Genomic DNA, 18,095 nt, shown 5'->3' on the forward strand with positions numbered 1-18,095 from the left:
TCATTTTTATTTAATTTAGTTTATTTAATTAATTCTTTTTCTTTGTATTTTTATTTCAATATGGTACAAGGTTATCCTATTCAAATCAATGTGATAAATGAGTTTGGTCCAAAGTAATGTAAAAGTAATCAAAAAATACCTTAAATGTGTAATGTAATGGATTACGTTACTAACTACAATTTTTCTCATGTAATTTGGAATTAGTAAGTAATCCACCCAGCTCTGCTAGTAAAACATTACTTTTAAACGTACAACAATATCTGTTACTTTTTCAAATAACTTTGTTTTCACATTTATTGACTGACAGCTCTCCTGTCCCCATGTTGAGAGAAATAAAGTTCAGAGGTGTTGTGTGCACCTGATGGGTATTTTAGCTCTGGACTAAATGTAAGCATACTCATCCCACTTGCACAAAACAGATTCAATATTACTCAAAATGAATGAAAACAGTGAAACGCAAACTCAGGATATTATGCAAACCTGCAATAATTAAATGTTAAACAACACAAATATTCTTTGTATTTAATCTCACTTTATTAACCAATGTCTTTGCTTAACCTTTGAAGAGCCAATTCAACCATATGAATAAGCAAAAATGACTTTAGTTAAACATTACATGCACTTTTTTTTTTTTTGCCAAAGAGTTTTAAAATTTCTTCTCCTGCATCCTATTCTTCTGCGATCCTATGAAAGGTTGTTTCTGCCACTGAATAAAAAATAAAAAAGGAAATTGAATCTTTTTATCCCATAATTCTGATTTTTTTTCTCAGAATTACATGATATAAACTCGCAATTATTCATGGTGATAAAGTCAGAATTGCGAGATATAAAGTCAGAATTGCGAGATATAAAGTCAGAATTGCGAGATATAAAGTCAGAATTGTGCGTTATAAAGTCAGAATTGCGAGATATAAAGTCAGAATTGCGAGATATAAAGTCAGAATTGCGAGATATAAAGTCAGAATTGCGAGATATAAAGTCAGAATTGCGAGATATAAAGTCAGAATTGCGAGATATAAAGTCAGAATTGCGAGATATAAAGTCAGAATTGAGAGATATAGTCAGAATTGTGCGTTATAAAGCCAGAATTGCGAAATATAAAGTCAGAATTGTGCGTTATAAAGTCAGAATTGCGAGATATAAAGTCAGAATTGAGAGATATAGTCAGAATTGCGCGTTATAAAGCCAGAATTGCGAGATATAAAGTCAGAATTGTGCGTTATAAAGTCAGAATTGTGCATTATAAAGTCAGAATTGTGCGTTATAAAGTCAGAATTGCGAGATATAAAGTCAGAATTGAGAGATATAGTCAGAATTGTGCGTTATAAAGCCAGAATTGCGAGATATAAAGTCAGAATTGCGAGATATAAAGTCAGAATTGTGCGTTATAAAGTCAGAATTGTGCGTTATAAAGTCAGAATTGCGAGATATAAAGTCAGAATTGTGCGTTATAAAGCCAGAATTGCGAGATATAAAGTCAGAATTGCGAGATATAAAGTCAGAATTGCGAGATATAAAGTCAGAATTGTGCGTTATAAAGTCAGAATTGTGCGTTATAAAGTCAGAATTGCGAGATATAAAGTCAGAATTGTGCGTTATAAAGTCAGAATTGCGAGATATAAAGTCAGAATTGCGAGATATAAAGTCAGAATTGAGAGATATAGTCAGAATTGTGCGTTATAAAGCCAGAATTGCGAAATATAAAGTCAGAATTGTGCATTATAAAGTCAGAATTGTGCATTATAAAGTCAGAATTGTGCGTTAAAGTCAGAATTGCGAGATATAAAGTCAGAATTGCGAGATATAAAGTCAGAATTGAGAGATATAGTCAGAATTGCGCGTTATAAAGTCAGAATTGCGAGATATAAAGTCAGAATTGCGAGATATAAAGTCAGAATTGCGAGATATAAAGTCAGAATTGAGAGATATAGTCAGAATTGAGAGATATAAAGCCAGAATTGCGAGATATAAAGTCAGAATTGCGAGATATAAAGTCAGAATTGCGAGATATAAAGTCAGAATTGCGAGATATAAAGTCAGAATTGCGAGATATAAAGTCAGAATTGCGAGATATAAAGTCAGAATTGTGCGTTATAAAGTCAGAATTGCGAGATATAAAGTCAGAATTGCGAGATATAAAGTCAGAATTGCGAGATATAAAGTCAGAATTGCGAGATATAAAGTCAGAATTGTGCGTTATAAAGTCAGAATTGCGAGATATAAAGTCAGAATTGAGAGATATAGTCAGAATTGCGCGTTATAAAGCCAGAATTGCGAGATATAAAGTCAGAATTGCGAGATATAAAGTCAGAATTGTGCGTTATAAAGTCAGAATTGAGAGATATAAAGTCAGAATTGAGAGATATAGTCAGAATTGCACGTTATAAAGCCAGAATTGCGCGTTATAAAGTCAGAATTGCGAGATATAAAGTCAGAATTGCGAGATATAAAGTCAGAATTGCGAGATATAAAGTCAGAATTGCGAGATATAAAGTCAGAATTGCGAGATATAAAGTCAGAATTGCAAGATATAAAGTCAGAATTGTGCGTTATAAAGTCAGAATTGTGCATTATAACGTCAGAATTGCGAGATATAAAGTCAGAATTGTGCGTTATAAAGTCAGAATTGCGAGATATAAAGTCAGAATTGAGAGATATAGTCAGAATTGTGCGTTATAAAGCCAGAATTGCGAAATATAAAGTCAGAATTGTGCGTTATAAAGTCAGAATTGTGCGTTAAAGTCAGAATTGCGAGATATAAAGTCAGAATTGCGAGATATAAAGTCAGAATTGAGAGATATAGTCAGAATTGTGCGTTATAAAGCCAGAATTGCGAAATATAAAGTCAGAATTGTGCATTATAAAGTCAGAATTGTGCATTATAAAGTCAGAATTGTGCATTATAAAGTCAGAATTGTGCGTTAAAGTCAGAATTGCGAGATATAAAGTCAGAATTGCGAGATATAAAGTCAGAATTGCGAGATATAAAGTCAGAATTGCGAGATATAAAGTCAGAATTGCGAGATATAAAGTCAGAATTGCGAGATATAAAGTCAGAATTGCGAGATATAAAGTCAGAATTGCAAGATTTAAACTTACAATTGCGAGTTGCGTCAGAGTTGCGAGAAAAAAAAAGTCACAATTATCCTTTATTTTTTGTATTCCGTGGCAGAAACAAGCTTCCATAGCAATCCAGAATGGCAGCATAGATGAAAGGCTTATTCATTTCACTTTCGGTATGAAACGGCCTTTACATTTGCCAAAAATTGAACTTTTTTATGTAAAAAAAAAAAAAAAAAAAAAATCAAGCAAGCCCAGTCCAGGTGAGAAAAAGTAAAGCAAAGTAACATTACTTTCCAAAAAAAGTAACGCAAGTAGTACCTTTTTTTTTAGGGAGTAACGCAATATTGTAACGCATTACTTTTAATAGTAACTTTCTAACACTGACTGTAAATAATCAATGTAATGCACGACACATAATTATAAAAGTGGTTTATTCTTTGATTCAGACTGTGAAAAAATAATGAGGTGAGTGACTAAAACAAATCAAAGAAATTGAAACTACAGCTGATTTGACTGTAGTCAACCATAAGTAGCCTGTGCATCAAAGTACTCTGGTAACACCTGTTAGAGAAACGCTTCTTCAGTCCCATTAAGACGCTGCGCCTTTGAGGCTCATGTATCAAAGCTCCTGCTTGCTTTTATTTGCTCGGTTGGCTGCTTTCTTGTCTCCTTTCTTCTTGCTCTCATTTTGCTCATTCCCCTTGGCATCTTTCTTGGCAGCTTTCCCAGGGTACACCTGTCCTTCCACGGTCACATCCTCACAGCGGTCCTGAGAGACCAGGAAGTCTTTAATCTCCCATGCGTAGCTCCCGTCACGCAGCATGAAGATGACACGGTTGGATCCCACCACAAATCTGATGAGAATAATACAAACAGTAACTTCAGTGATTGGTGACAGAGCATTTCAAGAGAAAGAGACAGCTAGTTAAGAGAGCTTTAAAACACAAGCTTTGATTCAAATCTACTAAATGCATCTTTGATAAAGACTTCATTTGTTTCTAGCATCACAACTTCTAAACAGTTTCACAACAGTTCTAACACCATGGCAAAAGTTCGAGCAAAGCATGCACTGGCTGCACAGACGAGCACTGAACACTATTTAGAGTCTCGATAGCCTGCAAGTTGACGCTGACAAGCTCAATTGCATAAAAAAAAAAAAAAAAAAAAAAGTTTCTGTCTGAGTGGGCATCCATACGGGTTTTGAACAAAAGATGAACATGACGGCACATGCTAGTGGATGAGTTGAAACTACATCAATGTATCCACTAACCATTCAGAAACGTCCAGTTTCATTCTAAAAGTTGTAACTTCTTCCTGAGTCTCTCCATCAGTGTCGACTCCGGTTTGAACAATGTAAGGCTGAACACCGTTACTGACAATCCTCATTTTGTCTGCGTGAGATTCTCCAGCTTTGTTGTTGTTGAGCTGTTAAAGCTCCGCCCTCTTCTGGAAAGGGGGCGGGAGCAGCAGCTCATTTGCATTTAAAGGGACACACAAAAATGGTGTTTTTGCTCACACCCAAATAGGGCAAATTTTTATTTTGCATTCAGGAGTGGACGAGCGTTATGCAAGTAAATCTCCGCTAAACATCACAGACTTCAGTGAACGAGCGCACCAAACAGACGGTGCACATTAGAATAGGAACACCATAATAGAGCGCAACAGTAAAAAGTCTATTCATTTTTTTCTTCATAGGGAAATTGATTTGTAATGATAACTTATAAACCTTTAAAGACGAGCTACGAGGTTGTTAATCAATAGCATTTGCTTCTGTTGAAGCCGTAACCCACATTATTTCAGCTTTTTTTTTTTAAATAATCGTGTTTAATAGTGGAATTCCTGGTGAAAAACTACATTACCCATGATGCTGTACAGAACATTCCACCAATCAGAGACTCGAAACAAGCAACATGCAGCAAAAGATCTCTTTAGCCTGCGACTGACATAATCGAGTCGGTCGCTCTACACTCTCAAAATATTTCAGTATTTCAATAAATATGCTTATTTTGCAATAAACAAAATATATTGTCTATATATTCAAAACTTTTTAATGCATAGCTTCATATTTCTCCATCAATTATGCTGTTCGCAATGCTTCATGGGATTGTAGACACTAAGTACAAGTCTTGTACCTTTGTATTTTTGTCAGATTTCCTAATACATTTTTGCTTTAACTCTTGTGCCGTCTTTGTTTGGGAAGAACACTCAGGGTCTTTGGGGTCTCCACAGACCCCAGGCAAAAAAATGTAATTCTGTAACAAAATAATTGTTTTTTTTGTTTTTTTGTTTTTTAAACAAATGTAATTTTGTTTATTAATGTTTTTACTCGACATTTGTGTTTTTTAAATAGGTTTTTATACAAAATCAGCTTTTTATGTAAAATTGACTTTATGAAAGACCTACATTTCTGAATTTCATTCATGGGGATAGCATGGATAATTTGACATGGTTTAGTGTAAGATTTTTGCACATCTTTTGGAAAAATGCCGTTTTAAAAGTAAAAACTATCATTTTTACCAGTAAATGGCTGCAGAGCTCCACTATTTGCTATGTGCTATTTGACTGACTGAGATACATCTTTTCACAAGTGTTGTTCAGTTGGATTCATGTCTAAATATTATGAAAAGAGAACTTTTTTTTTTTTTATTTGAGCAAACGTCGTTTGGGGTCTAAAAAGACCCCAAAGTCCCTATAAGGGTTAAATAAGAGTTTGCAATGTTATGATTCACCTCATAGAGTCATGGCTTTAACAAAGTTTTTTTTTTTTTAAATCCCAGGAGAAATGAATGGAAAAATGTTGCACTCTATTCTGACTAAAATATATATTTTGCTAGAATATTTGTTGTTGGACATTAAATGTGCCATATGTAGAATTTTAGACCTGTAAGTGTGTTTTTATGACAGCAGTAACTGTAAAGTCACTATTAAATGTGTGTTCCTCTTACCAGTCAACATTTAGCCTGTGCTTATGTTTTTATTTATTTTCATTTTTAATTTAGCGTTGATTGTAATGTTGTTAGAATGTAATGTGATTTATACCCTTTTTTGCACATAATATATAGCATAAGTCACATTCACTATATTTGTTTTCATATGAATTGTCTTCAATATGAACAAATATGATTTTTTTAGTCATTACCTCTGAACATCATAGTTTGCATTGAAGAGGCTGCCCTGCCACAGGCTGGTGATCTCTTCTGTCTCCTTCTCTGTCGGGTTTCCTGACACAGAGGCAAACACCATCAAGGTCTTTCCCTTCTTGGACATCTTCAAGAGCTCCTCTGGTTTGGACGCATCTATTTTCGAGAAGTCGATGGGTGGAGGAGACCTTTTGTGCTCCGGTAAATCGCCTTCCTCGATGTCATCATCTTTCTGTCATAAACGAAAAGACGTCAATGAGAAACACTGAAGAAATAAAATGCCAAAATGTAAGTTACCTGTACTTAGGGCTGGGCGATAAAAAAAAAGACATATTTCAGCTTATTGAATCTATCGCACAGCGCTGCTGGCAGACAACAACAAGAACGGAAAATGTGATAACGATATTAGAGTGACATTTTATTTAAGTATTCAGTATTTTATATTTATACTTTAAACATTATAAATCTCATATTAATCATTTTAAAACTTGACGTTATTTATATCGTTAAACTCTAAATATTTAATCTTACTTATAATATCGAATATTTTCAAACTTTAATGCATTGTTCAGTTTAGATTCAGAATGCAAATATATGCAAATAATGTTTCAATAGCTTTACATCTTTGTATAGTTAATACTCACTAATTTCTGTGAACCATGTTCTTTCAAAGGTAACCTTTAACTCAAGGAGTGTCTCTATAAAATGTGTGAATAAACTGTTAGCATGTTAGTTTACAACATGACATTTACTGTTACAGGGTCATTGACGTGACGAGTCATTTGTTTGTCCAAAGGCTTTGATAATAATAAAAAGAGATGCCATCCAAAGTATGTAAGGTAGTACAACTAGATCTCTTTTATTGAATCCAAAAGATTTTAATTATATTTTGCTACATATAAAGGTATTTTAAAGATTTTGAAGTGTCAAAAGGTCATTCGGTTTAACCGTCCAAAGGCCAATACAGCCATTTCATTTGTGATTAAAATATCTTAAAATGTAATAAATGTATATGTTTATATTCTGGCATGATTTTATAACATCATATATCAACATAGTGCAAAATGATATTAAAATTACGTGTAGAAGTCGTTGCTTTGTTATGAGAAATAATCTCTGGAAAAATGAATTTCATTGCTGTCATTCGGAGTATCAATATAAAGGGGCCATTTTGGATCAAGTCATGCGGTCAATACCATGTGACAGGATGTGACATCATTCAGACACCTGCAAAGGACCACATGGTCGTGAAGCAAAGTAACTAACTCTCTCTTAACTATCTGAAAAATTCATGTTTTCACTTGATCATACACATGTCCCGAAACATCAGGTCATTTGTTACAACCGCTATAAAAACATGGAAAATGTTGTAATATTTTAAAAACTAAATATAAAATGTTTGATTGTCCTTTCGTTAGCTAACTAGCTAGATATCAGCCTGTTAGCATTATTTGAAAATATCGTCATTCGGTATAACCAAAAGTTTCATTCAGTAAAACTGAAATTTTGGTTAAACTGAATTACTTTTTTGGTGACAAATTTTGTCCATCTTGTAAAAAAAACATGATAAAAGCAGTGTTAATTGATTATAAAAACCACATAATCTCATTGTTAAAGAGTTAGTTCACCCAAAACTGAAAATAATGTAATTAATTACTCACCTTCATGTCGGGATCTTTTGTGTCGAATCATGATTCGGATCGCGTGTCAAACCGCCAAACTGCTGAAATCACGTGACTTTGGCGCTCCGAACCGCTGATTCGACACACTGATTCATAACGCACTGAAGCTTCCTGAAGCAGTGTTTTGAAATCGGCCATCATTAAATAAGTTGTTATTTTGTTTTTTTGGCACACCAAAAATATTCTCGTCGCTTTATAATATTAATATTGAACCATTGTACTCGCATGAACCGATTTAACTATGTTTCTAGTACATTAATGGATCTTGAGAGAAGAAATGTCATTGCTCCCTATGGAGGCCTCACTGAGCCATCAGATTTCAACAAAAATATCTCAATTTGTGTTACGAAGATTAACGAAGGTCTTACAGATGTGGAACGACATGAGTAATTTATGACATTATTTTCATTTTTGGGTGAACTAACCCTTTAACACTTAATAAAATTTGAAAATTAATTAGAACTCCATTATGTTTTGTTTTTTTAACACTCTTAAAACCTTATTCATCAATGACACTACGACAAATCTAGTAGTACATCGACAAAAGTGTCGAGGAGAACGGGATGGTAGTAACTTGTGTGAATTTTGTGATATCACATAAAAAAAACGCTGGATGGAAACGCCAAGATGTGCTCAAATGAGGCAGACAATGTTATATCTGATAAGAAGACGTGCATAAACTATGATGAAAACGCATAAATAAGACATAAATCCCTCAATGCGAGACAACTCACGTGACTTTGCCTTACTAGAGACTGTGATTGATAACTTACTCACTGGAATAATTTTATGTAACGTTTTTAATGAACCGTTACTGTTACAATTATCCCCAAACAGCCATAACATAGCTGTTTTAGCATATGGGCTTGAAGTTAGCATGAATGCAAAACATGAATTTAAACAAGTGAAATAGCTACTTTAGGTTAAGTAGATCACATGATTGTATCTGTCATACAAAAAAAAAAAAAAAAAGAAAAAAAAGTTTGTTGGCCATAAAATCTAGTTTTACTCACAGTCACATCAAAACAAAACTGCACCACTTTCCCGAAAGCTAGTTTGAACGAGTTCCGATTCATCATGGTTTAGCAGAAGAAACTATGGTATTTTGGCGGTTACCATGGTATTTGATCGTGAGAGGCACATGACTGAGTGATTGCGGATGAGTTCGTTCATACCTCCCACTCCTCCAGCAGTCTGGCCATATCCGCGTCATTATAATCCCTTATGTCTTTCTTCTTCTTTGGTTTCATTTCTGTACAATGAACCGATATGAATAATATAAGAAAAAGCAATACTGATACAGTCCTGCTGCTGACGGGCGACGCCATCTTTAAACTTGTAGCTCGCTGATTGGGTAAAATATTTCTGCTCGTCATAGGCTAAGGGAAGAGGGCGTGTTTGCCTGATCACGTGGCCTACTGATGCTGGTTTCCCCCCCCATTCCGTTTATTTTATAAGGAGAATAACACAAAATACAATCATATAAATTACATAATTAAGTAATAAAGTGTAAAAGCTGTATGGGGACCAAACAAGTTAATAACCTAAGTGTAGGCTACATGGTAAATAATAAGATAAAATAAAATAAACTTTTATGTACATTTGAAAAGCTTTTGTGGTTTTTAATTTCATTTCAGAGTTTTGCATCTCTAAAAGAGTTTCGATGCATATCTTATTAGATTTACATTACACTTATATAATAAAATAATAACAGTCTAACTTTAACTCTATTTTAAAAGCTGTTTTATTTGATCTACAATGAATTAATACTTAGGAAAATAAATGCTGACATGCGGAGCAGCCTTATTACACGACTTATGCTTCACTGATTATTCTGAAGAAAAGATTATTAATAAAAACCTGAAGCAAGGCTGAATACCCACATTATTTATTTGATATTTTTATACTTGTGCTGCCAAATCATGTATTACACACACACACACACACACACACACACACACACACACACACACACACACACACACACACACACATATGAATTCAACCATGAAAATGGCTCATATGTTTATTATTATTATTACACATATTATATTTTTATTTAAAAAAGAAACCAGACCAATGTACAGTTGACATTTGAGGCGTAATGTGATAGAAAAGTAATTAAAAAATGTGTTTTCTGCTTGTTTTTTTTATTTTTTATATAAAAATGTGGCTTTATACCATTGTTTGAAGCAACTGCATGCCATTCAAAACATCATTCAATACAAACTGTGATAATCGTAATTAATAATCGCAATTACAATTTCAAGGGAATGATCGACAATTATGATTTTTGTCATAATCTTGCAGCCCTAATATATACATGTGTGTGTGTGTTTATATATATATATATATATATATATATATATATATATATATATATATATATAAACATACATTATATATTTACAAACTTTTATGTTAAAACAATTAAATATATATATTATGTATATATGCATATACAGTATATGCGTAATGTGTATATGCATATATATATATATATATACATATATATATATATATATATATACATATACATATATATATACATACATTATATATTTAAAACTTTTGTTTATTTTTTATATATATATATATATATATATGTATATATATATATACATATATATATACATACATTATATATTTAAAACTTTTGTTTATTTTTTATATATATATATATATATATATATATATATATATATATATATATACATATATATACATATATATATATACACACACACACACACCACACACATATATATACATGCACGCAAATAAACATGTATGTTTGTATACATTATATATTTACAAACTTTTACGTTAGAGGCGATTAATCACAATTAATCGATTTGACAGCACTATTTTATACCTGGCTGTTCTAATTTCATTTCATTTTCTCTTTTTATTTTTATATGCATTATTATATGATGTTCAATATTTGCATTTGAACGAAAGTGCATGTTAATGTTAAAGTTTATTCAATAACAACAACAAAAAAAGAAGAAGAGACAAGAAAGAAGACTGTTACAACTAAACTCCCTTGTTATGAACTGAAGAGGTAACAAAATAATTCCTATTTAATTTCAGGCTTTTTCAGCTCTTCACGGGTCTCTGCAGTGCTTGTCACGGGACTCATAAGAAGTGTGCGGCTCATTCAACAGAATCGGAACTGTTTCCTCTCAGGACACCCCACCCAATGGCACAGTGCCCCGTGCAGCTGTACAGCTGACATTCACAGCCTCAGCCCCCAGATCAGACCTAACACACTTCACACAAATGCTTTGTGTTATCCAGTAGCAAATCTTGGAATTTAATAAGGAATCAGACCAAACAAGGGATCCGCACTAAATATGAAGAACATCTGTTGTTTGAAACTGAGTAGAGCAAAACACTGTTGTGGAATGTCAAGGGTTAAAGATAAGCCTGCATGTTATTATGTGAATGCATAGTATGCTTGTAAGTCCTCATAATGCAATATTTAGATGATCATATATGACCCATAGTTCTTTAACTTGACGAAAGCCCTTCCCGTGTCCAAAGAGGAGGGTTTTCAGTGCAGCAGCCCCACCCTGTAGTTTCTCATTGGCTCCTTCACACTCCCGACGTCTCTTTTTGCCTAATGAAAAGTGCTCTGCTGCATTTACGTCATAGTTTTGCAGCGGCGAATCCGATTTCCCTTCCCAAGATGAATCAGCTGTTTTGAGGTCACTCTGGTATTTTTATGAGCTCGGTAGGGTGTTTTTTTGTTTAGTATTATTTCCCACATGAAAAAAATATTATAGTGTTTTTGAACCATATAGTAAAGTGTAGTATACTGCATATATTATAGTATTTACAACACTTTGTTAATGAATGCTATAGCATACTGTAGTATTAACTATAGTGAACTGATCAACTGTAATTTATAGTAAATACTAGTGTTTTTGAACTATACTATAGTAAAGTAAGTAAAAGTAATATAAACAAATTACCCAATTTTGTACTAAGTTTTCTACAACTTTAGTGTAGGCCTATATTATACTACAATATACATTACAGTTTACTGTAGTAAAAACTAAATACTACAGTATTTATTACAGTTTATCAGTTCTATATAGTTAATACTACAGTATGCTGAAGCATTTATTAACAAAGTGTTGTAAATACAGTATATACTACAATTTACTATAATATGGTTCAAAAACACTATAGTATTTACTATTCTTTCACCTGTAGTATAATTTTTTTTTTACTACAGTAAACTGTAGTATTGTATAATATACCCTATAGTTGTAGAAAACGTAGTACAGTATTGGGTAAAGTAATTTGTTTATATTATAATTGTTATATTATCACAGCAACTATAGAATTACCACAACAAATTCATTTAAGTAGCCTACTTTAATATAGTATGATTCAAAAACACTATAGTATTTACTATAAATTACTACAGTATTTTTTCATGCACACATCAATATAAATAAATAGAGCAAAATATACTTTAACAACTAAAAAATGTAACGGCAAATCAACCCAGGTGGAAAAAATACTATAGTAGGCCTACTATAGTTTTTGAACCATAGTAAAGTGTAGTATACTGTATATATTATACTATTTACAACAATTTGTTAATAAATGCTTTAGCATACAGTAGTATTAACTATAGTGAACTGATCAACTGTACTGTAGTATACTTTAGTTTTTACTACAGTAAACTGTAGTATAATATAATCATAGTTGTAGAAAACTTAGTACAGTATTGGGTAAAGTAATTTGTTTATATTATAATTGATATATTATTAATTGTTATAATTAAAGATTATAACGTTTTTTAGTGAAAAAACATTTGTTTTTAATGCCTGAGGAGATCCAAACATACACAAATTAAAGATAAATGCATAAATAAACGATAATAATAAATAGATAAATACACATTGCACACATCAATATAAATAAATGGAGCAAAATACTTTAATAAACTTTAAACAACTCAAAAATGTGACGGCAAATCAATTCAAGGAAATCAAAACAATAAACGCTCGAGTTCGGAAGACCGATGATTAATATCCAAAAGCATAATAATAGAACCGGCGTTTCCGCTAAACTAAAAAATAATTCTCTCTATGCCGCTCTGAAAGCGAACATTGTGAAAGTAGTAAATACCCCACACGCGAGAGACCTGTTGGATTTACAACAGCAGAAACGAGAAAAACCAACCAAACAAAAAGGATAACAGAAGGAACTTCTCTGGAACTTGTGTTTGGGTGTAACTTTTGCCCTCAGACCGGTAGTTGAGTCTCACATCGGGGCCTCGGGAAACGATGACTGGTGAGGAATGAACACGACTTCTCGCGCGACTGACGTTACCTCAGAAAAATAAGCGTATCGGTTGAGCGGTTGCTGAATTAAAAGGAGGAGTTTCGACTCTCTGACCAGGAATAATGCTTGTGGAGTGTATAAAAGTGTCGGAGTTTGAGGGAAGCTAACAGGCTATTCAGCCACACCCTCCCGCCGCTTCCTGATACGCAAGATGTAGCGGGAGACTACAACCGACGCGCGAGAGTCTCAATCGCGAACTAAGTTCGTTAAAACCGCATTAAAACATTACGTTAAAACGATGGCAAGCAAAAGCGAAACTATCTGCCTCTGGACTACCGTTGCTTTTCTGCTGGAGAGGGCGTATGGACAATAGATATGCATAAGGAACTGAGTTTTCCCACAGAACTTGGATTGTGTATGAAAAAGAAACGGCTGAAAGTCGTTCGGGAACGTTTTATGAGTTTTCGAGGTGTCGTGGGATGATGGTGCAGTGGCGGCGGGGCGCGCGCGCGTCTCGCGCTTCGGACGGAGGGTCAGCAAGACGGTCATTACATCATCATCATCAGCATCATCATCGTGTATTTAGATGCATTTAATTTGCATGACACGAACCTGAAATGACAGATTTTGGAAGTCAACCTGCACTTTGCCTTCATCTGGGCATCTTCATGGCACTGCAGTAAAGATTTTTTTATTTTTTGGTTTGTTGGAGCAACAACCTGTGAAACTGATCAGACTGTAGCCTACCTTAACGGAGGTAGTTGTGAATTGCATTTTGAATTTTTTCTCTTCCTTATGCACACCTAAAATCTGATTATTTAAACATTGGGCAATTCAGAGTGTTTCAATTGAAGGGATATTTAATTATAGCTCTCATCAGCTTATTTCGCCCGCATTTTATATTATTATAAGAATATTTTTCTAAAATACTTCTCGCATGCGCATTGAGTGATCATTTTGAGTTATCCTGCGTGTGTTTTTCTTCTGAAGGACATTATAGACTCTTTGGCCAGTTTTCACTCTCCTTGAGAAGGTGTGGAAATCTTTTTTTTTTACTGAAGAAAATGGCATAAATCACAGAACGTGTGTCGCGATCTTTATTTTGAACATTAGAGCGACCACACTACTATGGCTAGTAGTGGCTCTGGAAAATCAGATAGCGAGGTTTCTACCAGCATCCTTAGCGGCAGCTTGCAACAAAGGAAAAGACTTTCATCCATCTGTGACGCATGCAAGAGCAAAATGCAGCTGGTGGCGGACCTGCTCCTGCTGTCCAGCGAGACCAGGCCGGTGGTGAACTCCGACGGCGTGGCCATCGCGGAGACGTTCGAGAAGTGTCGCGACACCTTGATCGCGCGGACTAAGGAGTTGTCTATTATTGTTCATGACATTCAGAGCCAGCTCAACATGGGGAAGTTTGTGGAGGTCGGGGACCGACTGGTGGAGATGGGGGACCTGGTGGTCTCGCTGACCGAGTATTCGGCGCACGCCGCGTACTTGGCGGCCGTGGAGATCCCGGGCTCGCAAGCCGCCGTTCCCGGCCTGGTGGACCGCTACAAAGTCACCCGCTGCCGGCACGAAGTGGAGCAGACGTGCAACATCCTCCGCCTGACGGCTCTGGCCGACCTGACGCCGCAGCTCCTTCTGGAGGTGTCGCAGAACATCCTGAAGAACCTCACCACGCTCACGGACGCCTCCTCTCTGGCCAGTGATAAATCCAAGGACAAGTTCGCCAAGGAGCAGTTCAAAGCTAGCGTCAAATGCATGAGCACGAGCGCCACGGCTCTGCTGGCGTGCGTGCGCGAGCTAAAGTCCTGCCCCAGCGAGCTGACGCGCAACCGCTGCGTCCTCTTCAGCGGCCCGCTCGTGCAGGCCGTGCACGCCTTGGTGGGTTTCGCCACAGAGCCGCAGTTCCTCGGCAAAGCCGCCACCATCACCCCCGAGGGCAAGGGGGTGCAGACGGCCGTTCTGGGCGGCGCCATGAGCGTGGTGTCGGCCTGCGTGCTCCTGACCCAGGGCCTCAGGGATATCTCCCAGCATCCCGAGAGCAGCTCGCAGATGCCCGTCTACCGGGAGCGGCTGCGCAACTCCGCGTGCGCCGTCTCGGACGGATGCACACTCCTGTCTCAGGCACTAAGGGAACGATCCTCACCTAGAACTTTACCGCCAGTTAACTCTCATTCTGTGAATTAAAACTCCTCCCCGGCACGTTATTTTTGAAGTACCAAAGAATCTAATCAGGTTTAACCCTGTGTAGTATGCCTTAGGGCTGGGCGATACAATGAATATTTGCAATATTATCTTTTAACCCCTGAAACCTGAAGTTCACCGCCGGCAGGACATACCACCCAGTGAAAAAAGTTTAAGATTCCTGAGTAATCCCTTTAAAACTGAGTGTTTAACCCTGCACAGTATGAGTTAGGGCTGCAATGAATATTTGCAATATTATCTTTTAACCCCTTAAGCCCCAAGTGCACCGTCGACAGGACACACCTCCCCGTGAAAAAAATTAACGATTCCTGAGTAATCCCTTTAAAACTGAACGTTTAATCCTGCATAGTATGAATTAGGGCTGGGCGATACAATTAATATTTGCAATATTTATCTTTTAACCCCTTAGGCACCAAGTGAACCGCCGGCAGGACACACCAAAAAATTAACAATTGCTGAGTATTCCAGTGTTTAACCCTGCATAGTATGGGGTTAAAACATTGAATATTTGAAACTCAGCTTTCAAATGAACTCTTAACAAGTGGCAAGTAATCCCTCTAAAATGGAGTATTTAACCCTGCATAGTATGGGGTTAAATCATTGAATATTTGCAATATTATCTTTTAACCCCTGAACCTGAAGTGTACCATTGATGAACGATTCCTGAGTAATCCCTTCAAAGCTGAGTGTTTAACCCTGCATAGTATGAGTCAGGACTGCAATGAATATTTGCAATATTATTTTTTAACCCCTTAAGCCCCAAGTGCACTGCCGGCAATTAACAATTGTTGAGTAATCCATCTAAAACGGAGTGTTTAACTCTGCATAGTAAGGGGTTAAAACATTGAATATTTGCAATATTTTAACCCCTTAACCCAAACTGTACAGGACACACCGGTGGAGGACACACCTCCTCGCAAAAAAAAAAATCATCAAACTACTAAGCAACCACTAAACATAACGCAAAATAGGTATAGTTTTAAAGCTTAGAAACTCAGCTTTTAAACTAATTCTTAACAAGTGGCAAGTAATCCCTCTAAAATGGAGTATTTAACCCTGAATTGTATGAGTTAGTGGGAAATCCACTCAATACTGCTCAAAATGCTAGAGTTTTCATTCAGCATGATCACATGAATCATTTTATTATAACTAAACACAATGCAAATAAGAGGTTTGTATAAATAAGATAAGTTAATGAATAAATTAGTGTTGATTTTGTGGTAAACAATATGTATGTATTTTGCGACTAACCATTCAATCCAGATGTCTTTTTCATGGGGGACCAAACATTTTTTTATTTTTTGGGGGGAAAATTTTGAAAAAATGTCAAGATTTTGAGCTATATCGCCCAGCCCTAAGATGAGTAAATATAGTGTTTATCCATCTAAATTAACTTTTAATGGCAGTCGGCTTTACTCAAGGTCACATTATTGTTTTTTCTCATACTGGATGTGATTTGTGGGGGTAAAAAAGTAGCTTTTACTAAAAAACTGACAACTTTTCAACAATGTCTCTGTCGGTTGAGAATATGGCCAGAAGTGGTCGTTATACAACAGAAGCCTTAAAATGAAACTGAAAGTCTTTACCTCAGTGTTGAGCTGAATGGATGTCATTTGAGACCTGTAGAAATCATCAGCATCATGTTGTTCGTATTCCATGTGTGAATTTGTAATGAGTTAAAGCTGCTGTGAGTGTGTGCCATAGGTTTTACACTATTTACAAGACTTACAATTATATTTTAATGTGCTGTTTTTTTCCCTTGCCCACCCCCTCATTTTTTATCATGCATGTACTGGAGTATTTATTTCAAGTAATTAAAAATGTTGTTTCTCATAACTTCTATTGTGTGACATCTCAGTCTAAAGATTAAAATACTTGATTATGAGCAATTGAATGATGCATCCTAGCACTTTAAGTCATTTTTGTGAAAGAAACTAGTATTTAGTGAAGCATTTGATTTTGATTTGGATTGGGTGAAGTTAAACCTAATAATCCTGGTGCCTTTGAAGAGCTGCTTTACGCAGAAGCTACCTTGACTAGTTCCCCATGTCTTCCATTTGTTATCTTAGTCCTCGATAAGCCTCCTGCTACCTTAATCTGAGCGTTTGAAGTCTGGAATGTTTATCTCTGCCGCCGCACATCTTAAGTGTAGCCGTTTATCCCACACATTTCCTGTACACGGAAAACCATTGATTAATGCAAGACTCACTAGTGCTTTTTAACTCAAGAGGTTTGTCATATTTCATTGTTAAAGTGCATTTATACGGCAGCGATGTACTCAAAATGGAAAAGATTTTCCTTTGCGATGACGTTGTCAAAACTATCCCCCTTCATACGGATCCATGAAAACGACTAAAAACATGGTATTATTCATGCCAGGCCAGTAGTTTGCGATGCCACTTTGTAAAGAAGCTATACACTGAACACGTAACGGGCTACTTTAACACTATTGCCGTGGGTTGTTTTTCATGTCCACAGGTTGAAGCGACCGCAAATAACATATTTAACCCTCTGGAATACGAATTTTACCAGAGGAACCCTGCCAAAAACACTGATTTTACTCCCCTGAATGCAATTTTTACTGGGGGACCCCACCGAAACGCAATTGGGCTATAGTTTTGAGCAGCAAATAGGCAGGTTTTGTTGTGAAAACCTGGCAACCCATGCACATGATATCACTGTTTACAAAAATTCA

At 35.6% G+C, this 18,095-nt stretch overlaps 2 protein-coding genes across 3 annotated transcripts; one reads left to right on the forward strand and one right to left on the reverse strand.

Moving 5' to 3' along the window:
* Positions 1–315: 315 nt before the first annotated feature.
* Positions 316–9,219, reverse strand: mesd (mesoderm development LRP chaperone). Of its 2 annotated transcripts, none has more exons than XM_067400364.1 (3): positions 9,061–9,219; positions 6,203–6,435; positions 316–3,917 (listed from the first exon to the last, which is right to left on the reverse strand). In XM_067400364.1, exons 1-3 carry the CDS (start codon positions 9,211–9,213, stop codon positions 3,683–3,685), a joined length of 621 nt encoding a protein of 206 aa, XP_067256465.1. In that variant the 5' UTR covers positions 9,214–9,219; the 3' UTR covers positions 316–3,682. The 2 variants fall into 2 exon arrangements, with proteins under 2 accessions (XP_067256465.1, XP_067256466.1); XM_067400365.1 differs by lacking the exon at positions 9,061–9,219 and adding an exon at positions 7,865–9,023.
* Positions 9,220–12,878: 3,659 nt separating this feature from the next.
* On the forward strand, positions 12,879–17,317 carry tlnrd1 (talin rod domain containing 1). Its single transcript, XM_067400317.1, has one exon. It carries the CDS (start codon positions 14,318–14,320, stop codon positions 15,380–15,382), a length of 1,065 nt encoding a protein of 354 aa, XP_067256418.1. The 5' UTR covers positions 12,879–14,317; the 3' UTR covers positions 15,383–17,317.
* The last annotated feature ends 778 nt before the right edge of the window (positions 17,318–18,095 follow it).

Source organism: Chanodichthys erythropterus, chromosome 11, assembly GCF_024489055.1.
Source record: "Chanodichthys erythropterus isolate Z2021 chromosome 11, ASM2448905v1, whole genome shotgun sequence".
Taxonomy (NCBI): Eukaryota; Metazoa; Chordata; class Actinopteri; order Cypriniformes; family Xenocyprididae; genus Chanodichthys; species Chanodichthys erythropterus.